Source organism: Bufo bufo, chromosome 8 (assembly GCF_905171765.1).
Source record: "Bufo bufo chromosome 8, aBufBuf1.1, whole genome shotgun sequence".
Lineage (NCBI taxonomy): Eukaryota > Metazoa > Chordata > Amphibia > Anura > Bufonidae > Bufo > Bufo bufo.
In genome coordinates this window covers 165,290,671-165,317,480 of record NC_053396.1, presented here as the reverse complement: position 1 = coordinate 165,317,480, position 26,810 = coordinate 165,290,671, and the positions used below count along the sequence as shown (strand labels likewise).

At 44.5% G+C, this 26,810-nt stretch overlaps 1 protein-coding gene across 1 annotated transcript in view; it reads left to right on the top strand.

The window, feature by feature from the left end:
- WDR44 (WD repeat domain 44) overlaps window positions 1-26,810 on the top strand; it is an 82,977-nt gene that overhangs the window by 20,484 nt on the left and 35,683 nt on the right. The window contains exons 2-3 of the mRNA XM_040406101.1: window positions 3,411-3,444; window positions 15,328-15,402. Coding sequence (XP_040262035.1) covers window positions 3,411-3,444; window positions 15,328-15,402 — 109 coding nt within the window. The remainder of the gene's footprint in view (window positions 1-3,410; window positions 3,445-15,327; window positions 15,403-26,810) is intronic.

The window sequence follows — 26,810 nt, the reverse complement described above, 5'->3', positions numbered from 1 at the left end:
CTCTCCCCCACCCCAGTGCCATGGGCTCTCTCCCCCACCCCAGTGCCATGGGCTCTCTCCCCCACCCCAGTGCCATGGGCTCTCTCCCCCACCCCAGTGCCATGGGCTCTCTCCCCCACCCCAGTGCCATGGGCTCTCTCCCCCACCCCAGTGCCATGGGCTCTCTCCCCCACCCCAGTGCCATGGGCTCTCTCCCCCACCCCAGTGCCATGGGCTCTCTCCCCCACCCCAGTGCCATGGGCTCTCTCCCCCACCCCAGTGCCATGGGCTCTCTCCCCCACCCCAGTGCCATGGGCTCTCTCCCCCACCCCAGTGCCATGGGCTCTCTCCCCCACCCCAGTGCCATGGGCTCTCTCCCCCCCCCCAGTGCCATGGGCTCTCTCCCCCACCCCAGTGCCATGGGCTCTCTCCCCCACCCCAGTGCCATGGGCTCTCTCCCCCACCCCAGTGCCATGGGCTCTCTCCCCCACCCCAGTGCCATGGGCCCTCTCCCCCACCCCAGTGCCATGGGCTCTCTCCCCCACCCCAGTGCCATGGGCTCTCTCCCCCACCCCAGTGCCATGGGCTCTCTCCCCCACCCCAGTGCCATCCGCTTTGCGGACAAGAATAGGCAGTTATATTAAAGGCTTTCCGTTCCGCAAATTGCGGAATGCGCACAGACGTCATCCGCGTTTTGCGGACCGCAAAACACACAACTGTCGTGTGCATGAGGCCTAATAGTAAGAGACCTCCTCCTCACATAATGGGTAGTCGATACTTTGTAAAAAAAAAAATAAAACATTTGCAGACCGCAAAACGCCTACGGTCTTGTGCATACGGCCTAAGAATGCTTTCAAAAATGGAGTTAATGGTTTCTTTTTTTTTCACTTGACAAAAGGCAAAGTGAAAGAACAAAGGAGAAATCTAAATCCCATCAATATTCGGTGTGACTGCCCTTTCCTTCAAAACAGAAGATTTTGAAGGAACTCGGCAGGGAGATTGTTCCAAACATCTTGGAGAACTAACCACAGATCTTCTGTGGATGTAGGCTTGCTCCAATCCTTCTGTCTCTTCATGTAATCCCAGACAGACGCTATGATATTGGGATGAGAGCTTTGTGAGGGCCATATCGTCACTTCCAGGACACTTAAGATAGTTCTTACTGACTGGCTGTAAGTTGGGGTTCGTTGTCCGCCTGCGGAATAAATGTAACTTCAAACTATTAACACGTCTATTTTTGAAAGCATTCTTACTGAGCAGCATTTTTCCCCCTACACCTGTTTAGAAAGTTTTGCACATTACTGTATGTTCCAAAGTGACATCTTATGATAGTGCCACATGGTGCCCCCCCTCTCCTATGGCGAACTACCGCTCATGCATAGACATGTACATCGCTGCGCCGTTGGCTGGCACAAAATGACAAGATGCCGTGTTAGTAAAAAGGTCCATTTTTTTAAGGCCCCTTTTCCGCGCGGGTACAATGCGTGAGTGAACGCATAGCACTCGCACTGTATCCTGACACATTCGCAGACAAAACTGACTGAACTTGCTTGCAAAATGGTGCGAGTTTCACTGAACGCATCCGGACCTAATCTGTATAGTTCGTGTGAACTCGGCCTAAGAGTCTGCAGTTGGGCAGTGAAATGGTTAAGAGGCTGTAACTCCTCATTATAATGGCAGTCCTATATTAGTCAGGTTTTTATGTTCTCGGTAAGCCCGGGGCACCGCTCCAGCAGACTGTCTTCCAGATTTGGCTGTGAATTCCTCACTAATGGCCGGATATCAGAATGAAAGTGATTCTTGTCCTAGCAGTTAGTGAAATATAAGGTCGTATCGTTCGCTGCACTTCTTCCAGAGAGAAGGCTCCTGGAGACATAGGCTGACCTAAATGGGACGTTCATTTAAAGGGCATCTGTCAGCAGATTTGTACCTATGACACTGGCTGACCTGTTACATGTACACTTGGCAGCTGAAGACATCTGTGTTGGTCCTATGTTCATATGTGCCCGCATTGCTGAGAAAAGTGAAGTTGAAATATATGCAAATGAGCCTTTAGGAGCAACAGGGGCGTTGCCATTACTCTTAGGGGCTCTGCTCTCTCTGCAACTACTGCGCCATCTCCACTTTGACAGGGCCAGGTGTGATGACATTTACGCTACCTGGCCCTGTCAATCAAAGAGGAGAGGGAGCGGCAGTTGCAAAGAGAGCAGAGCCTCCAGGTGTAATGGCAACGCCCCCGTTGCTCCTAGAGGCTCATTTACATTTAAAACATCTTTTTTTTTTTTTTTCTCAGCAATACCTACGCCAGGACCCCCAAGCTGTTTGAGAAGGCACTGGCGCTCCGGTGAGCACGCCTGCCTTCTCAGAGCTCACCAAGCACAGCGTCGTACATTGTATAGCGGCTGTGCTTGGTATTGCGCTCAGCCCCATTGAAGTGAATAGGGATGAGCGCGATACCAAGCACAGCCGCTATACAGTGTACGACGCTGTGCTTGGTAGGTTGTGAGAAGGCCGCAACACAAGAGTGCCAGTGCCTTCTCAAACAGCTGATCGGCAGGGGTCCTGGGTGTCAGGCCCCCACCAATCAGATTCACGATGACCTATCCTGAGGATAGGTCATCAATATTGAGCGCATACCATGGTTCAGACTGTCTATTGTTCTCACTGTTGGCGACGTCCACTTATGGCTGCCGTTACAAGACCTGCGACCGATGGTGCCCATCTTTCTACAGACACTTGATTATGGTATATACGCTGACATTGCAGAATGCCCCCTCTACTGTTGTGGTGTTCTGTTCATGGACCAAGAAGGACAGAATGAACAGTGGTGTCCGTCCCATCCCGACAGGAAAGCATATAAATTTATGTCCCACCATAGAGGTCTTAGGGTGATGGTCAAGACCCCTTTCTTTCTGCAATATTAATTGATCATTCATCTGCAGCCCATCCCGCCAACAATATGCAAACTACCGTATATAGGGCACGAACAATCATACGAATGTTCGTCTCCCATGCAGTCTGCATTTGCCCGCGCTCCGATTGGCTGGTTAATTGGCACTCCTTACTGCCCTGTATTAGGCCATATGAAAGGACCTTGGGCTTTTCAGAGAGAAATCTTTGTTTTGTCCATTATGTCTGAGAAGGGAAATGGGGTTTATATCAAACTCTCTTAAACCACTTCTCATCCTGTTATGTACTGACATACAGATCTGCTTTAAACTGTGACCAGAAAACCGAATAATAATAATTAGGCATTTTTATGAATTGGTCATTTTTAGTGGGAGGTGTACGACACGGTCCTATCAACGTGATAGAAAGTAATGAAATATTTTCAAGCATTTATTTTTTGATCAGTTATTATTGGAGCCATACTTGTGTTGTCTTAAGAAGGCGGTGTATGTAATCTTATTTTATATTTTCTTTTTCTTCAGATCGCCAACAAAGCCAGGAACGTTCAGTCTGCAGGTAAGTCACATTACTTGTATTTTACATTGTATTTTATTATTTGTTTGGATATCGACAAATACATCTGTATAGTCTTCTGGCGAAAGGCATCAGTCGTTAGACTCTCTCCGTTAAGGGATTGTCCATTATTTATCCATAGGATAGGTCCTCAATACATGATCAACCCCCGCCGATAAGCTGTTTAAGAGAATCTTCATCTCCGGAAGTCGGCACTGGAATTACACGGCTCTGTCCATTGTGCAATGGACGGGGTCTGTAACTGCAACACTACTCCCATTCACTCAAAGGGGTTTTACCATCCCATACAATGGGGGCATATCACTAGGATATGCCCCCATTGTCTGATAGGTGCGGGTCACAGAGGTGGGACCCGCACCTATTGGACAATGGGGGCATATCCTAGTAATATGCCTCCATTGTATGGGATGGTAAAACCCCTTTGAGTGGGAGCAGCACTGCAGTAACCATACAGTGGACAAAATAAGAACGGAGCGGGGAAATGAATGGAGGGCGCACTGTGCATGCGCAGCCGCCCTCCATTCATTTCAATGGGGCTGCCGAAAATAGCCGAGCTCGGCTATTTTTGTCTGCCCTATAGAAATGAATGGGAGCAGGGCCTGTGCCGCTCCCATTCACGTGTATGGGAGCAGCGCTTGGTGGTGGATGGAGCCTGGGAAACCTGGGGTCCCCCAGCCACAGCTCTCCGTTCTCCTTGTAGGTGTGGGTCACCGAGGTGGGACACACACCTATCAGACAATTGTATGTGATGGGAATACCCCTTTAAATGGGAAAGCAAAATACATGTTGCGGTTTGCTCTTCGGTATGAGAACGAAACTAAATGGAGCGGAGTGTATTTTGGAGCACTCCGTTCTGTTCAGTTCAGTTTTATCCCCATTGACGATGAATGGGGACAAAACTGAAGCGTTTTTTTTCCCGTATTGAGACCCCTATGACGGAACTCAATACCGGAAAACTTTAAAGCTAGTGTGAAAGCACCCTAAGGAGCACACTTAAATACATACAAAGAATCCCTTCCCAATTTGAAGTCTGCACTCGCTGCTACAAAATTGGCTAGCTTCACATCTCTAATATCTTTCCTGTCTCACAACACCAAACTGTTATTTAGCACTTTCTACTGTCCCCCAGTGGTTGCTTTCTCAGGGCTCAGGACTTCACTACGTAAAACTCAAGTCTGACAACATCAGTCAAACTCAAGACTGACAACATCAGAGAAAGCTTCTCTCTAGAGTCCCTGCAGCCCCTCCACATAACTTTTCAGTCCTTTTCCTCCAAACCAGCTTCTCCGTCATTACAGAAGAAAAACTTCCCACCCTAAGTCGCATCTGACCACTTGTGCGCTTGATCTGATCCCCTCCCACCTCATGCCCAACCTCACCACAGTGTTTATCTCAGCCCTAACACGTTTCTTCAACCTGTCACTAACCACACGTTACTCATCGCCCCCTACAGACCTATCTATCACAGTCAATGGCTGCATGCTTTGCACCAGGCATCCTCAAACTGCGGCCCTCCAGCTGTTGTAAAACTCCCACAATGCCCTGCTGTAGTCTGTTCGGGCATGCTGGGAGTTGTCGTTTTGCAACAGCTGGAGGGCCGCAGTTTGAGGATGCCTGCTTTGCACGGTCAAACAAGCCCGCTGCCTTGGGGTAACCTTTTGATTCTTCTCTGTCCTTCAAAGCACACATCCAAGCCCTTTCCATCTCAGAAATATCTCTGAGCTGCACATTTCTCAACCAGGAATCTGCAAAAAATGCTTGTACATGCCCTTATCATCTCCTGCCTAGACTACTACAACATCCTCCTGTGTAGCACTCTCATGCCCCTCCAATCTATCCTCACCTTTCCCCTCTTTGTCTTCTCTTTGCCTATACATTCACCTGCTCCCCATTGCCCAGAGAATCCAGTAAGACACTAAATATGACATACAAGGCCATCCATAACCGGTCCCCTCCTTACATCTGTGACATGAGTACCCGGTACCTTCCACAATACACCCGGCCGGCACCCCCATAGTACTGCCTATTCTTGTCCGCAATTGCAGACAAGAATAGAACATGTTCTATTTCGTTTCGGGAGCCGCGCTCTAGAAATGCGGAGGCGGACAGCATACTGTGTGCTGTCCGCATCTCTTGCGGACCCATAGAGAATGAATGGGTCCGGATTTGTTGCGGAATGGATCCAGACCCATTCTACGGACGTGTGAATGGACCCTAAATCTCCGATCGTCACAAGACCTCCTTTTCTGCTCTTCCCACAATCGCCTCTAAGATTTCTCCAGTGCATCCCCCGCACTCTGAAACTCTCTACCCCAACATATCGGACTCTCACCTACCAAGGAAGTCTTCTAGAGAAATAAAACCTACCTCTTCAAACAAGCCTACAACCTACAGTAACCCTGCTGCTGCTATACCGCCATGATTGGCTTTCCCCTCGCCTACTCTATCCTCCCTCCATCCCTCACAGGCCGGGTCCTCTCTCCTTCTGTACCAGTTTGTATCTTGTCTTCATGCTTCTTGTACTTCTTTTGTATTATGTATGTGCACCCCTACATATATTTAGAGCACCATGGAATAAATAGTGCTGTAATAATACTCTGTCCTCCATGTCTTGCTAATATACATTTGGTAGGCTGGAAAGATATGAGACTTTTATCAGTAAGTGCTCAAGGCCCTTTTATGTGACCATTCATTGACATTAAGCAGAGGGGAGAGCTCCAGTTAAATGCAGCAATCATCCCCTCTGTATTGGAATGAGCAATTGCCATAGAGATCTCATTTCCATAGGGAATCATTGTTTTTTGGCAGCAGATCCCTGTGGACACAGGACAATGTCCTGCCAGTAAACATGAAGATGTGATCACTGCTGAACGAGTGTTTGCTTGCTCATCGGGTGATCGGTGACACGCCGCAGTTATTTGGGATGAGTGTTCCTAGGAATGTTGGTTCCCGATAATTGCCCCAATCGCTGGCCTGTGTGATTGGGCCTTTAGTATTATTTATTGTTTTCCGTGGCGTGGACAGCAGCACTGAAATTTCGCCCAAACCTGCCGACGGCTGCGTCCTCTCTCCCTCTCGACTGCCACGGCTGCGCAGAGCAAGGACTTGTCGCTTCTTGGCACGACTGTGGCTTTAAGCTGTCACTCCGCTTTCTCCCGTTGAGATGTGTGGGAGGCAGAGAGGACCCGGTAGTCGGCAGGTTTTCGATGAAATTTCAGTGCGGCTGTCCGTGCCTAAATTCCACTTAAATAAACGCGGTGTGGACATCCGCTGAGGCTAGCTTCACATATGCGACAGAGCCTTAGGCAGGCTATTCAAGTAGTGAACATAGTCCTAGTTCTTCTGATCCGGATACTGCCGCCTGCCTGTTGGACCCTATTGACTATAATGGGGTCCAGCAGAACTCCGACCACTACCAATCAGCTTTTTAAAGAGGCCATGGAACTCCATTGAGCACCGCAGCCTCTTCCTAGGCCAATGACATCACATTTATTGGTCACATTGGTTAAAGGGGTTGTCTCACTTCAGCAAGTGCCATTCGTCATGTACACATTTAATACAAGGTACTTACTAATGTATTGTGATTGACTATATTGCCTCCTTTGCTGACTTGATTCATTTTTCCATCATATTATACACTTCTTGTTTCTATGGTTACGACCACCCTACAATCCAGCAGTGGTGGCCATGCTTGCACACTATAGAAAAAAGCCCCAGTCTCTCTGGTGGCCGGGACCATGGGAGTGCCCTATAGTGTGCAAACGCTGCCACCGCTGCTGGCTTGTAGGTAGGTCGTAACCATGAAAAGGAGAAGTGTATAATATGATGGTGCAAAGGAGAAAATATGGACAATCACAATGCATTAGTAAGTGCCTTGTGTTAACATCATAAATGCCATTCACTGAGGTGAGACAACCCCTTTCAGTTCAGCTTAGTCTCATTCAAGTGAGTGGGGCTGAGCTGCGATACCAAGCACAACCACTATACAGAGTATGGCGCTGTGCTTGGTGAGCTGTGAGGAGGTCTCTTCAAACAGCTGATTGTCGGGGGGCCAGCTGTTTGAAGAGTTTGTGGCCCCTTTAATCATATCCTTTAAGAAAAGTGCTGCTAAAGTTGCTGATAAGTATTTGGTCTGGTCTCCAAAGGTAAAGATTTCATCCTCGGCACTAGTGGCTGTTTTATTTTCTTACAGACACCTGCACATTTGTCTAGGTGTGTGTTTTCGGTCAGGAAATGCGGTGGATTTGGTTGCACACCTACTCTACTTCCTCTTGCAAGGGGAAAGTCTTTTTCTTGAAAGTAATACAGTACTGTATTTCACATTGAATAGTGGTATCCTTTCTTAAAGGGGTCTTCTGGCATTGCTCTGTTTTGTTTTTTGTTTTTTACCCCATCTTCTCCATTCCCTGTGTGCTTCAATTTGGACTCTCCTGATCCCTTTTCACAATATAAACCAATCCCTCTGGTTTGTTTCCATCCGGTATGTAGCACTTCTTGTTGCCGCGTCCAACCAAACCCATGATGCACTTCTCCTTCCTCTGCCACAGCTCCAGCACCGCCCCTAACAACTCCCAGCTAGTTTATAGCCCCTCCCACACTTCTATTTATAGACACGCCCCCATCACTGCCCCTCCCATGGACATAACATCACAGGAAATAAGAAAGGATGGACATGGTCATGTGACCTCTGCCTAGAACGGGAGATAAGAGTAATAAAGATAAAAGAAATGCATGACAAAATGACATCGACCGTCATAAAGGGTTATTCTAAAGGATGCTGATGCAGACCGGAACGCCGTCTGTTCACCTTTGTTGAACTGACGCTCATATATCAGGATATTGCACAATCCTCCGCTTCCTGTGATGCACGCATAGCTTTGCTGTAGAACATCTCCTGATCATAGGTTTGTAGGGCACATGGGCATTATGGAGGTTAGCACCATCAGTGGTTTTATGGCATAAAATATTCTCCCATTATAATGTCGGCCATGATTGTGCGATAATTTGCAGCTTTTCACACTTCTTGACACTTTTGAAATTTGCGGGCTTGGCCATATTGGATGGGGACAGCCACAGCCCTACTGATTTACTAGAACTTATTCCAGAAATTGGCAGCTCAAAAAGATTTGATTTTCAGGTGCATGGCCTGCCAGAAGATGTTTTTCTTGATAAATCAGGCACCTCTACTCCAAGAGACTCTAGACCTCGGGTACATTTACAAATTTTGCAGAGGAACAACCTGCTGGTGTTCACTGGATCCGGCTTAGCCGGATGATGCCGTGCACCGCCGGAGCCCATTGACTATAATGGGATCCGGCCGCTTTACGGCACAAATGTCAGGTTTCGGCCAGATATAAAGTAGTGCCTTTTGCTGGAAAGCGCCCAGATCCCATTATAGTCAATGGGGATCTGACTGGGCACAGCATTATCCTCCCAGGCTGGATCTGGTTATTTCGGACGGACTCTTCCTCGGCCGGAGCAGGATACCGGATTTGTGAACGTAGCGTAGGACTAAGACGCCAGTCTTAGTAAATCTACTCACTTGTGTTTTGCCTATAGAATCTGAGAAATAGGCTTTCGAAAACACGTCTCCATCATTCCATTTATTATAGAAGTTAATGACACATATTAGGATGAATAATAATATAATAACCTATTGTAAAAAGGGCTCTGGCTCTACATTCTTGATAAATGACATAAATAACTGATAAATGATGTCATTTCTATGTTGGAATGTAATACAGACAGACAGATGGCAGCCACGTGAACCATAGGAACCTGTAGTCTGGAGGTCAATGTACAGGGAGGGGGTAGATAAGCAGTGATCATCACCTACAGTATTGTGAATGGGGGGTTCTGTGTTATTTATATATGGGTGTTAGGGTACTTTCACACTTGCTTTGTGAGGATCCGGCAGGCAGTTCCGTCGCCGGAACTGCCTGCCGGATCCGGAAATCTGCATGCAAACGGACATCATTTGTAGACGGATGCTGATCCGTCTGACAAATACATTGAAATACCAGATCCGTCTCTCCGGTGTCATCCGGAAAAACTGATCCGGTATTTATTATTTTCAAATTTTCAAAGGTCTGCGCATGCGCAGACCGGAAGAGCAGATCCATCAATGCAGCAATTTTAATGTCTGATCCGGCACTAATACATTTCAATGGAAATTAATGCCCATAAGTTTGGACTGAGAAAATACTGCAGCATGCTGTGGTATTTTCTCTGGCCCAATACCATAAGAGGAACTGAACTGATGCATCCTGAACGGAATGCTATCCATTCAGAATGCATTAGGATATACCTGATCAGTTCTTTCCTGGTATTGAGCCCCTAGGACGGAACTCAGTGCTGGAAAAGAATAACGCTAGTGTGAAAGTACCCTCATCTGTAATCCTGTATCTAATGATGACTGCTGAGAAGTGAGCAGAACAGGAAGCGTCTGACCACTGTGAAAACTGCAAGGATTCAGGATTATTATTATTATTATTATTATAATTTTTATTTTTTTTGTGAAAGATACATATTGACATGAAAAATGAACATCTTGTTGGGCTGGTCCACATACGAATGTCTCTACATGAATGTGTTTTCTGGTTCTGCAGCTGCAGTCAGAGCCATCTGGACTCTCCGCAGAGAAGGCAGAGGCTGTTTATTACAGTCTCTAGTTTTCCTGATCGCTGTATATATGGCGCTAAGGGTCCATTCACACGTCCGTGTGTGTTTTTTGCGGAGCCGCAAAACACAGACACCGGCAATGTGCGTTCCGCATTTTGCGGACCGCACATCACCAGCACTAAATAGAAAATGCCTAATCTTGTCCACAATTGCGGACAAGAATAGGACATGTTCTATTTTCTTTTTTTACGGGAACGGAATTGCAGACCCGGAAGTGTGGGTTCACAATTCCGGATCCGGGCAGCACATCGTGCGGCCCTATAGAAATGAATGGGTCCGCAATTCAGTTGCGGACGTGTGAATGGACCCTAAGTGTTAAGTTTGTAATTCCGGGAAAGAGAGAATTTGGAGGTCAGTTGAATTCTGTACCTGCGTTTTATGTCTGTGCCTCTTTTCTGGCACGCAAACGCCCCTGTAATCTTTGTACCAAGCTGGAGTCCTGTATTTATCCAGGAAGGTGACCGTACCGGGAGGAGAACGGCTCCCAGGTTTGTCTCTGAGGAAGATCAATTTAATACCAAATCACAGGAGGTAAATCAAATTCCTCCCTGCAGGAGAGAGTCCTAGACATTACTCATCTGACATAAGTACAGTAATTGGTCTTTAATAGTTTAAAAGGAACCTTGAGCATGCAGCACGTTATAGAGCAGGAGGAGCTGAGCAGACCGATTTTTATATAGCTTTTTGTGAAAAGATTCAGTAAAACGTTTATGTCATTCATGTCAATTTCTGCTCTTTGTGGACTTATGAGTCCAGTGGGCGGTCCCATCATTGATTGACAGCTGTCTTGTTATGCACAGTCCTACTGAAATTGCGGTCAGTCACTGAATAGGATCACCCACTGGACTCCTAGGCATAAAAAAATTTGCGGTTTTAGCTGCGTATTTCCCCCTTTTCAAACAAAAGATAAGATCTGCGGCAAAACCGCACCAAAAACTAGAATGAGAAATTTCAGCTTTTGGTGCACCCTGGTGAAGGTAGACTAATATTGATGGCCTATCTTACCTGAGCTTTAAAAAAAAAAGTTTGCATAATGGCCGTGCTGCTTTCTATGTTCATAACTGTGAAGGAGCAGTTATGTTTGGACTTTCCTAATGTCTCTGTTAGTCATATTATTGCCTGTTTCCACTGCACAGCTAGATGCATTTCTCTCACAAGCAGGGGGTGCCTCTCTTCTGCCAGTACTGTATCCGGTGACCTCACTTCCCTTACTTTCCACTATATATTTTTTTCTTCCAGGGAGTTAAGAAAGCTAATGAGGGAGGGAGAAATCACACTTCTAGAAAAGCAGGAGGCTCCTGTGATGTTCAGAAGGAGCGTAGAAGCAGTTCTTTTATCAGGATCTAGGCTAGCTTTGACATGCCCCCAATTCCTCTCTGCCCTCTTCTAAATTTGTTTCCAGGCGCAGATCTTGCCTGACAACAGGCAGTGGACTGAAATTTAGGTGGAAGTCAGACCCCTAGTGGCCATGACTTTATTGAGCTTTTTTTCAGGTAGGTGCAGGAATATTTTTTTAATAAAATGATTTAGATATTTACTAGTTACCCCATTCTCTATTAAATTTAAATAAAATTGTGTAAAAGTACAGTGACCCTTTAACCAATTTTTTTTTTACTTCATGATCCTTTGTTCCCTATTGTACATAATTGTAAAATAACACATTTTGCAATGTACTTACCTTACCGATGCAGCTTGTGTGTAGTCCTGGGCTGATGGCATCAGGTGACTGCCATGACTACTCACTGGTCACATCATTGGCATCAGTATGGCTGATGGGCTGCCTTGGTCACAGCCATTGACCACGAGTTATAAGTATGAAGATAATGCCAGCGTCCGCGGGGCATCATCAACATCATTGGGTGGCTCTTGAGACCCTCAGAAGTGGATCGATAAAGCATGGTAAGTATATTGCGAAATGTGTTTTTAATGCAGTGTTGAGCTCGCTTCGGCCAACGTGCATTCATGATGCAGTGCAAAGTGCATTGGGTGTTTGCTTCTTCTTTGTCACATATAGATAAGAGTGCTCAGAATAGAAAGTGAATACATAAAGGCGAAATGGTCACTTGTCTGCACTGGACTGAGGAGAGCGTCTGTCAATATCACAGCAGACAGACTCATCACCGTCAATCAGTTTGGTGTAGGGACAGAATTTTATTCCACCTATTGGCTAGCAACAGAATTTTGTGCCTAAATTTTGATGCATACTGTTACATCTGGAGCTGTGCCCCCTTGGCTGGCAAATGCTCTGTGGATTATTCTTTTTGGCACACTTTTGGTTCAAAAAATAGGTCTAAATTGAGACGCGCTAAATTTTGACTGAAATTACGCCAGAATTCCAACACAGCCACAATCGTAAATGTGGACCAATGAAGGACATTTATCCAGAATAGCGTTCTCATATGCTAGCCTTGCTCTCTCTTTGAAGTAGAAGAAGAAGTAGAATTGAAGTCTGCTGGTAGGACCTCATTGTGGATCAGGAGATCTTGATTTTGGGCCACCAGGCTGTTCTGCTGGCAGGATTAGGAAACATGCCTCCTCCTGTATTCATGGTTTTCCACTCATTTGGAGTCATAAAAGAGCAATTGAAGTTTGATCAGAGCTATTTGCTGACGTGGCTCTTGCCCCCTAATGGACAATATGCCTTCTAGCACTAAGCGGGAGAGAAGGGGGACACAAGGCATGGTTGTGGAGTAAGTGCAATAGGTAACTAAATTTTCACACAGGTGGCAGATCAATCTGGCAGGCTGTTCTGGCAAAGGAACAGGGTTTTCTGGATCCAGCCTAACCAGATACTGCAATTCACCACTGGGGCCCTTTGACTATAATAGGAACCGGCGGGGAGCGGCCAGATTCCCTCCAGATCCCATTATATAGTCTATGGGATCAGGCAGGCAATAGCCTGGATCCAAACACCTCTGGCAGGCTGTTCTTCTGCCTACCGCCCGCCAGTTTGAAATTACTGTCAGTAATTTGAAAACCCTTGGCATATGGTAATGGGGTCTGCAAAAAAAATTGCGGCAACATCCTCCATGTATATGAGTTCCTGTTTAACTAATAGATTGCCTGACCTATACTGTACAACAAATGTTGATACCATACTGAAAAATGTGGCTGCTCCTGCATTAGGGCATTAATATCACTTAAAGGGGTATTCCCAATGATAGTATAGGGGTAGGATATGCCATCACCAATCCTGAGAGTAAAGGGACGGCAGTGCTGGTTAAAGGGAGCTGCCGTTCTCTTGGGCTCTTCTCTGCCGGCGGGGGCTCTTCTCTGCCGGCGGGGGCTCTTCACTGCCGGCGGGGGCTCTTGGCAATCACATACTTTTAGTTCCTGAATGACACCCTGGTAAAATAAGCTTGTCTGTCACTAATTTATGCTGCAGTCAGTAAGGGGTCAGCATAAAGCTGATGACAGGTTCCCCTTTGAGTGACAATCACAGTCTCTGACTGTCAGGTGTGCTTCATGTTAATGGGCTGAAAACAATGGCAGGTGATTCAGCGGAGGAGAGCGTTACTTGTGTGTAGAGGGAGTCGGACACTTGGTTACCGCACAGAACAACCCGATCTAAATAGATTTTGGCTGGTAGAGCAGTTCTTGAGGGACCTAATTAGTGTGACTGATGGATAGCTGCATTCACAAGCAGTCTGCACTCATTAGCTGCCTGTAGTCTCTGGCAAGCAGTGTTACCCAAGGTTGGCAGACATACCAGATCTATACACTCATCTGTTTGCCAGAATGGTCTTTTGATGACCAATTAACTTGAGTCATTCTTTATTTGGAAGCCAAGACAATTCCCACACTGCAGCACACCCTTACAGAGTCCATATGCATTTTGTGTATTTTTCTGTCTTGGCATTGGTGGGGTAATGGGCTCAGTATAACAGTATATGGTAGCTCAGAGTCGGACACTCCACAGGCCTGTTCATCTTAGGTGTTGGTAAGTGTTTCAGTGACCAGACCGCCTCCAATGTGATCTGATTGTTGCACATCTTATTAGAGGGCGATGAGCATCCACATCCTCATAGTAGTGGGAATATGAACCTTAATTCCTCCAGGTTCTGCTCCTGCAAGTGGCCAGGGTGGGCTTCACTGTGAGGTGCTCTCTACCCCTTTGCTCAGGGTGACAGCTGTAGTATCCAATCAGGAGACCACTACCGATATCTTCACTGAATGTACCCCATTAAATCCTGTGGGTATGTGGTTATCTATATTGGTTATATCCCTTTACTGCTGCACCCTGCACAGCAGCCGCACTCCTGGCCCCCGTACGGACAGCATGCCCCCATTCCACATAGTCATCCCCCCTCCCCCCCCTTCATCAGCTTTCAGTTCTGCTGAGTTTTCCAGTGTCCATGACACAACACAGACCACGGTTTGCTACAGGGGATCAACTAGAGTTGTGGCAGGCCTCTGACTTTACAACCATCTTATAAATTACAGTAGCGAGCGTGACTTTATATACAGTGACCACAGTCCGGCATCTGCTTTGTCTCATGCACCTTCTGGTTCTCACTGTGATCTTCAGCAGAACGCGATGTCCTGCATTCTTTTCCATGTCTCATGAGCACAGAGAAATGTATTGAATGACCACTTAGAGTATTCCCATCACGCAGTTTCTATAGGGTATGCCATAAACGTCCCACCATCTGTATCAAGAATGGCGGTCCTCTATCTCTCCATTCATTCTATCTGTGGCAAACGGCGGCCAAGCTATAAATGTGTGTGATAGGAATATCCCTTTTAAAGGGGTTTTCCCAATGAGCACCTACATACTGCAGATCCCACCGCTGGTACGCCCGGCAATCACTCGTTGAAGGCCTGTGCGGAGTGTAAGATATCAATGTCATTTCTCATTGCAATAAGAAAACCAACAAGTATAGCCCTTTCAGTGCATGTTTTCCATTGTAACCTCCCGTGAAGTGTCACTAGCGTTGTGTAAGGGCCAAACGCTACAAGGCAGGAATTTCTCCGGCAGTCTTGGCATTCCACATTGGGGTTAATTGTTGTCATTATTAACCTGCCCTGGATCTGCAGGTTTGTTATCCGCATACCAGACACATAGCAGGGAGATTACTGTACTGCCGATCTAACTCGATAACTTTGTGCCAAAAATGTGGCTTTGCTGTAACTTTCACTATTTACTGGACATATAATCTTATAAATTGTGTATGATGTTCACAGGAAGAAGTCGCACATTCCGAAAACAACGGGCCAGAAACTGGAACCACCGAACCAAAGCAAGATGACTCTAAAGAGGTTTGTGCTACCCTGCGGCTACCCACCAAATGCCAGCCTGAGGCCTTATTCACATGTCAGTGATTTATAGATGTGTGCTGTCCATGTTCTCCTCGGACAGAACACGTACCCATTCATTTTGATGTGTGTATTTATTATCCGTGTTTATGGATACATCACGCCCATTATAGTCTGTTAGTCCAAACACAGACCCAGACGTGTTTCACGCACCATTTATAGGGGATGCTCTTAAAATGAAATTTCAGGGGGGGAAAGCGTGGCCAGGAGCCAAGATGGCTAGTCGCATCTGAGAAGAGCTCCGAGGCTGGCGCGGCACTACCAGGATAAATCCTGCAGAGATTAAGGGGTGAAAGGTCTGCAACCACCTGGTGAGACTCCTGAGGATGCGCTGCACTGACCTGCAAGCAAGAGACCCGGAGAGGTGATCCGTGCGGGTGCCGGAGCCTGCAGAGCCGGGACCGGTGAGACGAAGGGGAAAGAAGGAGGCAGATTTACAGGCATACTGAGCGCTGCGGCGCAGAAGACGAGGTGAGAGGAGCGGGGGAAAAACAGAAGGAGTGGTAGGCAGAAGGAGAGAAAGTGGGGATCAAGACGCAAATAATATCCTTAGCGCCGCTGCAGAGGAGGACGGGGTACGACTAACGCTGCACACCTCCAGGGATTTTCCCGCCAAACGGCCATATTGTAAGCTCCACCTTAGTGCCGGGAGGTAGAGGGTAGCCAAGCTTCCTGACTCAAAGACTAAGGGTTAAACCCCAGACTGCCTGAATTGGACACAGTCATAGGAGTATAAATTAGCTCCATAAAGAAGACCTGCCAGATCCATTGGCAATTCTACAACTGACAAGAGAACACACTGATACAGTTGCAAGAAAAAGTATGTGAACCCTTTGGAATGATATGGATTTCTGCACAAATTGGTCATAAAATGTGATCTGATCTTTATCTAAGTAACAACAATAGACAATCACAGTCTGCTTAAACTAATAACACACAAAGAATGAAATGTTACCATGTTTTTATTGAACACACCATGTAAACATTCACAGTGCAGGTGGAAAAAGTATGTGAACCCTTGGATTTAATAACTGGTTGAACCTCCTTTGGCAGCAATAACTTCAACCAAATGTTTCCTGTAGTTGCAGATCAGAAGTACACAACGGTCAGGAGTAATTCTTGACCATTCCTCTTTACAGAACTGTTTCAGTTCAGCAATATTCTTGGGATGTCTGGTGTGAATCCCTTTCTTGAGGTCATGCCACAGCATCTCAATCGGGTTGAGGTCAGGACTCTGACTGGGCCACTCCAGAAGGTGTATTTTCTCCTGTTTAAGCCATTCTGTTGTTGATTTACTTCTATGCTTTGGGTTGTTGTCCTGTTGCAACACCCATCTTCTGTTGCGCTTCAGCTGGTGGTCAGATGGCCTTAAAGGGAACCTGTCACCAGTTTTATGGTGTCCTAACTAAAGGCAACATAAATAAGTGACTGATTCTCTTAGCAAAATGCTGGGTCACTTTCTTTAATTGACCCAGTCAATCTGCCAACATCTTGTATTGAAAAGCTCCAGCTGATATTGATGAGTCATGAATATTTATGAGCTCCTGACTTTCCCCGCCTACCTGCTGCTGATTGACAGTTATTTTCTATATGAATCAGCAGCAGGTGGGCAGGGGAGTGGCTATAGCTGTTAATTAAATAAACGCTGGACTCAATGACCTCACGCTGGACTCAAATCAGCTCATTAGCATGTAGCATGTGGCATCTTTGTGTGTATATTATGAGGCAACCATCTGTCACCCCAGTAAGTGAATACATCTAAGGCACTTTTTAGTAGTTAATGATTGTATATAATTATTTAGATTATAATCAAATATCCACATGACAGGTTCCCTTTTAAGTTATCCTGCAAAATGTCTTGATAAACTTGGGAATTCATTTTTCCTTTGATGACCGCAATCCGTCCAGGCCCTGACGCAGCAAAGCAGCCCCAAACCATGATGCCCCCACCACCATACTTCACAGTTGGGATGAGGTTTTGATGTTGGTGTGCTGTGCCTCTTTTTCTCCACACATAGTGTTGTGTGTTTCTTCCAAACAGCTCAACTTTGGCTTCATCTGTCCACAGAATATGTTGCCAGTACTGCTGTGGAACATCTAGGTGCTCTTGTGCAGCAATGTTTTTTTTTGGACAGCAGTGGCTTCCTCTGTGGTATCCTTCCATGAAATCCATTCTTGTTTAGTGTTTCACGTATCGTAGATTCGCTAACAGGGATGTTAGCATATGCCAGGGACTTTTGTAAGTCTTTAGCTGACACTCTAGGATTCTTCTTCACCTCATTGAACAGTCTGCGCTGTGCTCTTGCAGTCATCCTTACATAATGGCCACTCCTAGGGAGAGTAGCAGCAGTGCTGAACTTTCTCCATTTATAGACAATTTGTTTTACCGTGGACTGATGAACAGCAAGGCTTTTGGAGATACTTTTATAACCCTTTCCAGCTTTATGCAAGTCAACCATTCTTAATCATAGGTCTTCTGAGAGCTCTTTTGTGCGAGGCATCATTCACATCAGGCAATGTTTCTTGTGAAAAGCAAACCCAGAACTGGTTTGTGTTTTTTATAGGGCAGGGCAGCTGTAACCAACACCTCCAATCTCATCTCATTGATTGGACTCCAGTTGGCTGACACCTCACTCCAATTAGCTCTTGGAGATGTCATTAGTCTAGGAGTTCACATACTTTTTCCACCTGCACTGTGAATGTTTACATGGTGTGTTCAATAAAAGCATGGTAACATTTAATTCTGTGTGTGTTATTAGTTTAAGCAGACTGTGATTGTCTATTGTTGTGACTTAGATGAAGATCAGATCACATTTTATGACCAATTTGTGCAGAAATCCATATCATTCCAAAGGTTTCACATACTTTTTCTTGCAACTGTATATACCAACGTCAGACACAACTATATTAGCTATTACTCCTTAATCGATCATAACAATGGGGCCACAAAAAGCACTAAATTCTGCAGAAAAATTAAAAGAATTTGCCAGACAACCAGATGAGAATTCGCGGTCACCTTTATCGCAGCGGAATATGCATATTATAGCCAGCACTGCATCAGATATAACGGCTCCTGTAAACGCTTCTGATGAAGTCCAAGACAAACCCACTTTTAAGCAAGTAACAGCTCAGGTTCTAGAAGCCATTACTGAATGTAAAACATCTCACAGGGAAATTGGATAAAGTCAAGATTGATCTGGGCCTCTTACGTGAAGACATAAACAAGTTGCAAAACTACAACTCCCAGCATGCCTGAACAACCTACAGCAGGGCATTGTGGGAGTTGTAGTTTTACAACAGCTGGAGGGCCGTAGTTGAGCATGCCTGATCTAGAAAATAGGCTCTGCAGAAATAACATCAGAATCATCGGCTTGCCTGAAATAGCGAAAGGCCGCAAACCAGATGAATTTATTGAAAACTGGATGAAATCATTATTTCCAGATGCTAATTTCTCGTCAGCCTTTGCAGTGGAAAGGGCTCATAGAATACCTGCAAAACCTCCCCCACCTGGAGCCCCACCTAGACCCATGCTCGCAAGATTTCTCAACTGCAAGGACAGAGATAAGATATTGGCTCTTGCCAGGAGAAAACAAAAAATCAAGTATGACAATACCAGAGTATCCATATTCCCAGATTTTTCTATGGAAATGCAGAAACAACGGGCCACCTTTTATGGATATCAAGCGACGCCTGAGAGAAGCCAACATACCATACTCCATGGGCTATCCTGCGAAGCTACGAGTGGTGGATGGTGACAGAGCGGGATTTTTTACCTCCCATGGAGATGCCGCTGAATGGCTGGCTATGAGGCGAAGATCACCAAGACGTTGATACTCCTGATAGAGCCTAAGGGCAGACCATCGGTTGGCGCCAATGGACTGGATAGGATAAGTTGAACTGTTTCAGCTACAGTTAATTACAGTCTCTGGTTGCACCTATATGCATATAAGTTTACACTTATGGGAGACACCATATATACTTATACAGTTTTATGATAGCAGTAGCCGCAGCCGGCATGACAATGTCCTATCATCAAAGACAGAGGCATCCCGCTCTCACCGGCCTGTAGTCTGGTTAGAGACAGGTTATACCAGACGAGATATATAAGTTTACAAGATTCTAAATGTTTGCGAACATGGTTTGTTCAATTTGTTCTCAGTTTTCTTGGTTATATATTGTTACCAAAACTTTTAGATATGCCAATACAGCCACTGCAGTAAGTTCAGCCCCTGATATAATAGGCTTACCCAGGACCTCATGGCTGACTTATCATGGAATGTCAGGGGATTGGGCACTCCACAAAAAAGATCAATGGTGTTCGCTTTCATTAGACATTCCAGCCCACAAATTCTTTGTCTCCAGGAGACACATCGGCTACCTAATACCTCTGGGGTCCTGAATAGGCCAAGGGTACAATGGGCCGCACACTCTTATCATACCTCCTCTTCAAGGGGGGTGTCCCTGCTAATACATAAACAACTACGCTGGGAGGTAAAAGAACTAGTCGTAGATACAGAAGGCAGATATGTCTTTGTTTATGCTCTTATTGATAATGAACAGTACGTCTTACTAGGTATTTATAATCCTCCCCCAGGTTCTATGCAGGTCCTACACCTAGCAGCTACCTTTGCGGCAACAAACCCACATACAAAAGTAATATGTATGGGAGATTTAAACAAGATGTTGGACCCCTCGCTGGACCGACTCCTCCATGCGGCTAACCATTCAAATACAGGAAATATCTCGAATCTCAATAGATTCTTAGCTGAATTCAGATGGTTCGATGTATATGGGGAACTAAAAATCCCAGATCTCGGGTGTATTCATGTCATAGTGGTGATCACGATTCCTTAACCAGGATAGACAACATGCTAGGCAATGGACTAACATTGTTAAATACCAGATCCATAGTATACTTACCCCGGGGAATATCAGATCACTCCCCAATACTAGGTATGTTAACATGCAGAGCCCCATCAATAATGTACAGGATGAATATACACCCTTTCTGGCTGAACCTTATGGATTCCACAGATGGGACCTCATACCAACTGCAGGAATTTTTGAATGCGCATGTCAATGAACCCAACCTAGCTCTGGTGTGGGAAACGCTAAAGGCGTATCTACGTGGGACATTACTCTCCAACATAACATACATTAAAAAGGACACTAAACACTCTGAAATTGAGCTAGAATCTCAATGCACCGCGTTGGAACAACAATACATTTGTCATCCTACTGATGCCAACAAGACAGCTGGGCTTCAAGCGGGCAGACAATATCTCGCGGTGCTTAAAGACAAAGCTGACCGGAAATTGTTTTTCCTGAAACAGCTTTTGAGCTAGCAATCAATCGGCCAAGCTACTGGCTCAACTGATTAGACATGACTCCTCAACAATCCTAGCAATTAGAGACCACATGGGGCAGGAATTCAACACTCAGGAGGCAATTATTCAAATTTTCACACGCTTCTATCAAGATCTTTATAGATGCAGCATAAGAGTATCTGAGTCAGAGATAGATTCATACTTATACAGCATCCCATTCCCTAAACTTACTGTAACACAAAGGGACCAACTAGATCAACCTATTAGTTTAGAAGAAGTGCTACAAGCCATTGCAGACCTTAATAATGGGAAATCTCCAGGTCCAGACGGACTTCCCAAGGAGGTATACGCTAGATATGCAGAGGTATTGGCTGCCCAACTTTTAGCTATATTCCAATTGGCCCTGGGGACAAGGAAACTACCGGACTCATTTATGGAAGGCACTATAATTTTATTACTCAAGCCTGATAAAGATCCCCTTGAGTGTGGTTCCTATAGGCCTATAGTTCTGTTAAACGTGGATTACAAAATCCTGACCAGAATATTGGCGACCCACCTTAACCAGGTAATCCGGTCATTGGTTCATCAAGACCAAACAGGATTTATGCCAAGAAAATCCACCCCTGAGAATATAAGAAGGGTCCAGGTGGTTACGCAGATGGGTTACTCCCTGAATGCAGATTGGGCCTTGGCATCACTTGATGTTGCTAAGACAGTCAACTCAATAGAGTGGTCATATTTGATTGGATGTCTACGAGGATTTGGGTATGGCCCACAATTTCTTAGGTGGATTAATATTCTTTATAGCACCCCGGTAAGCAGGCTACTAATAAACAGAGAATTGTCACCACTCTTATTTGCCCTGGCAGTTGGAAACTGCTACCCATATCAGTGGCAGGGTGCATTAACATAATTAAAATGATAATACTCCCCAAAGTTCTCTATGTAGTTCAGCACTCAAACACATACACCCCAATCGATATTTAAAGAATTAGATTCCATGACTAGAACCTTCATTTGGAGCAGGTCGCGGGCCAAACTCAGTTCGGATACACTGAAACGTCCCAAAACAGAGGGAGGTATGGCTTTACCAGATTTTTTTATATATTATTTAGCCGCTCAACTAGGGCTTATTAACACATGGTATACAACAGAAGACCTGCCTACCTCAGAGTACTTTTTAGCACTATACCTTAATTGTGGCACCTTGTGGTCGGTTTTGGAGGGATCCCCAAAATTCCAGAAACCACTGTTGCCTATACACAAACTGGGTCAGACGGTGTGGAAGGAGGCTGAAACATTGGCCAAATTTACCAAAGTAGTTTCGGACATACCTCTATGGGATAATCCATCTTTACCGCAGACGCAGGTGGTAATGGGAGCAGACAGATGGAAAATGGCGGGGGCAAAAAACCTTGGCGATGTATATGATCAAGGAGTAATAATGATGTTTGAGACTTTGTCACCAAAGTACAATATCCCTTGCACTTTTTTCTTTTCATATTTACAACTTAGGACGGCCTTACAGAGTAAGTACCCAAGCAACAGCACTATAATCTCCAAATAGCCACTTATAGGAGTAGTCAAAGCCCAGGGACCCGGAGGACTAGTATTAGCAATCTACTCACGACTAGTATGCGCAAAGATCAAGACAAATCCCCTTCCAGTATTAGATAAATGGAAAAGATTGATACCCACACTCACTGAGGAGTCCATAACGACTTTATTAGAATCACACTTACATGTGTCACCAGCCGTTAACAACAAAATGACCCAACTTTATATCATGCATCAGACATATTTAACACCAACTAGGATGTTCAGAATGGGCATAGCCACATCCACGGCATGCCCACGATGTGGAAAACTGGAAGCAGACTTTTGGCATATGCTGTGGAACTGCAATCCGATAGCTAAGTTTTGGAAGGAAGTTACTGATTTTCTTTCTTCTTTGTTGCTGGCGCGAGAGGATTGCACCCCTGAGATCTGCTTGCTGGGGATATTGAATGAAGAAAATTGGGATCACTATATGACAATAGAGGGAGGCACTGTTCATGGCAAGGAAATGTATTGGAGCAAAAAGGTATAGGACGGCTCACCCCTGTGATGGTGATGTATAGGTGCTCCAAACTAGTGCAACACCCTACTCACCAGGTTAAACAATTGTATAGATAGTGAATGGGCACTCTGATAAATGGAGTCACATACAGAATTAATAACAAATATAACAAATTTAATTAAATTACACGATGTTATAACACTATAAGTATAAAAATCCTGGCATGGATACCCGAATGGCATATAAAAAGAACATGAAATGTTGGCACTAAAATATAATAAGTGATGTCGATTCGGAATTAATAGCACATAGTGAAATCTGGCAAATATAAAATCTAGCAAATGGTAGCGCATACAATATCGTCACAGTTGTTATATATTCTGTTGGAAAAAGTCTCTGATATATTGAGACACCGAGTGATTAATGTTCATGCAAAAAAGGATCCAAAGTTCCTCAAACGTGGATATAGAATGATATTGTTGTCACAGACAGTGATGATAATAGTAATAATTGTAATTCTTTCTTATTGCACAGTGGTATATGTTGACCAATGCACAAATCAATTTACTTCAGAAAGGCCTGAAATTTGCCCCAACTTCCAAAATGAACAAATTTGATACCTATGTGGGTATAGCAAAATTTGTGAGAAAGCTATGTCTAAAAAAATATTTTATAAAAAACCCCATTATATCTAATACAGAAGGAAACAAAAATCCTGAGATCAGACATACTGATTTAAAAATGAAATCAAAAAAATTTCCGAGACAAGAGCCATGTTCCAACAGGAATAATAAAGATTCGGTACACAAATCGTATGAAAAATCTTTAAACAAGAAGCAACCTCACTACACAAGGACAGCACGTGGGACGCCACGAACCGAGGCTGCTAACTGTGAGTAATAGCTGCTCATACCGAGAGCTGAGCAAAACTTATGCAATAACTACCTGCTGTTATCCATCAAAACCAATAGCATGCTTGGAAAGACCAAATATCACTATATATAAACCGTCTGTGTGCAAATATTCGTGCGATATCACCAACATATACCACTGTGCAATAAGAAAGAATTACAATTATTACTATTATCATCACTGTCTGTGACAACAATATCATTCTATATCCACGTTTGAGGAACTTTGGATCCTTTTTTGCATGAACATTAATCACTCGGTGTCTCAATATATCAGAGACTTTTTCCAACAGAATATATAACAACTGTGACGATATTGTATGCGCTACCATTTGCTAGATTTTATATTTGCCAGATTTCACTATGTGCTATTAATTCCGAATCGACATCACTTATTATATTTTAGTGCCAACATTTTATGTTCTTTTTATATGCCATTCGGGTATTTATGCCAGGATTTTTATACTTATAGTGTTATAACATCGTGTAATTTAATTAAATTTGTTATATTTGTTATTAATTCTGTATGTGACTCCATTTATCAGAGTGCCCATTCACTATCTATATACAAGGAAATGTATTGCTCTGAGATATAGGTATAGTCCCAATACACCAATTTTCAGCATGTGGAAATCACAAATCGACCAGATCTTATCATATTTAGTACTAGTGTTCAAACACCGTAACGAGCCACAAAAATGTTTATAGAGTATAGGGGCCTCTGGTGACCACACACACCATGTATACAACCTCGAGAATGCGACAGGCCCTACTGTTGGCTCGGGGTAACTTGGGTCGGATAGATTAAAGTGGTTGTCTGATCATACTTTTTGATGCCACAACAGACATAGAAATTAGGGGGGTTGGGGAAAATGCGTTCGCTGATTGGCATTATTAGCAAAATGTTTCTGTATTTTGTACCAAGTAGTAGAAGAAAACGAGAAAATGGAAATGGCATGCAAGTTTACACTGTATTTGACAATAAGAGTGTTTGATACTATTGTTAATTTCGCTTTTGTCAATAAAAAAGTTTAAAAAAAAGTCTGTGGAACACGGTTGACATAGAGAGCAAAAAAATGGACTCCCAGACCTGAAGTGCGATCATAAATATGATGGTACATAGAGTATGTGATATTTATATGATGGCACACCGCTCCGCCCTCAGCCCTGTCAATCAAAGGGGAGGGAGGAGTGTGCAGATCACAGGGGGTGTTCCAGAGCAGTGCTCAAAGATTCAGCCCTGCCTCCTGGTGCACAAACTTCTCATTTGCATATGCATAAAATCATAGATTTCTCTACAACTGTTTAGCATACAGACAAAAGAAAGACCTAGTTTTAATCAGCATGATGAGCCCTACCAGACAGTAGGCTGAGCTCCAGAGACACTTAAAGATTTATTTTTATATTTTTCAGGTTTAATTGTAATAGGACAAAGGGAGAGGAGAAATGTAGGAAGAAATTGATATTTCAAAAAAATTTTTGAAGAGTTTTCTGTGTTTAGTGTTAATTTAAACTCCCTAAAAAGAGAATAACATTCTGAAAGTGAAGAAGCCCTGGAACCGAGCAGTGAGCGGTGCCGCTGTAATTATCGCATACAATATTCATGTTCTAATGATCAAGTTGTCACTCACCCCTGGTGCCTTTTATCGCAGTAGTGGTTTCTTGTATCCCTCAGATTGCCAGCTGCTTCTCTTTCAAGGCACACCGCCACATGGAAAGTACCATAGGCTACAGGTTTAACATGAGATCTGCTCTGTCATGTTTTCTCTTTACAATTGCTAGTATTACATATATATAACCCTTGTTTCATCTTCTGGGGCCCCAAATGTATATGAATCAACCTGTTATATCCACATAAAATATATGTATTCCAATGTTTTAATATATTGCTATATTCATTTATTTAAAGGGATTCTGTCACCTCTCCATAACACAAATTCAGATTTTAAACCAGTCATGCTCCACCGCTTACCTTGAATCGGCTGTGCTGTTTTTTATTGTAATCCGTCCAGCAGTTTTGCAGAAAAACGACTTTTATAAAACCCTGAAGGTGCCCAGAGGGGCGTTATGTTCCCCTTTGTGTGCCCAGTAACGCCCCTCTTACAGTGCCCAAAACGCCTTCCTCCAGAATCCCTAACCGCCCACAGCGTCTCATCCCTCTCCTCCCCCTCCCTGACGGCCGAGCGAAGTCTCTCGCAGACACAGTACCCACTGAGGGCTGCGCCAGTGCGATTTGCTGGAGACTGAGGGCAGGAGCTTCATCGTCGTCACTGGGCATGCGCCGAGCCCAGTGATGTCCGATGCTCGCGTGAGACTTCGCTCGGCCGTCAGGGAGGGGGAGGAGAGGGATGAGACGCTGTGGGCGGTTAGGGATTCTGGAGGAAGGCGTTCTGGGCACTGTAAGAGGGGCATTACTGGGCACACAAAGGGGAACATAACGCCCCTCTGGGCACCTTCAGGGTTTTATAAAAAAGTCGTTTTTCTGCAAAACTGCTGGACAGATTACAATAAAAAACAGCACAGCCGATTCAAGGTAAGCTGTGGAGCATGACTGGTTTAAAATCTGAATTTGTGTTATGAGAGGTGACAGAATCCCTTTAAATAAATGAATATAGCAATATATTAAAACATTGGAATACATATATTTTATGTGGATATAACAGGTTGATTCTTATACAATTGGGGCCCCAATAATAATGAAATTGATGTATTTTTTATGGATTAATTTTGGAATATTGTTTCACATATTTTTTATATCGTTTATAGAATAATTATTTGTTAATTACATAAAGGTATATCCGTTTTTCTGTCTATAATCCAGTTGGAGGAGTGCCTATCACATACTAAGACTACCAATCAGATATTGATGACCTATCCTGAGGACATCAATATTTTACTTCAGGAAAACCCCATTAAGCTTGTTGTACCATCTCACCATGTGTGGCAGTGCTGTTTACTACGGCATTTACCTGCCCAGAGTGAAAGGGTGTCTGTCAGCAGTTTTGAGACTGTCCAAAACACAAACATATATTTTATTATCAGGAGTAGCGTGAA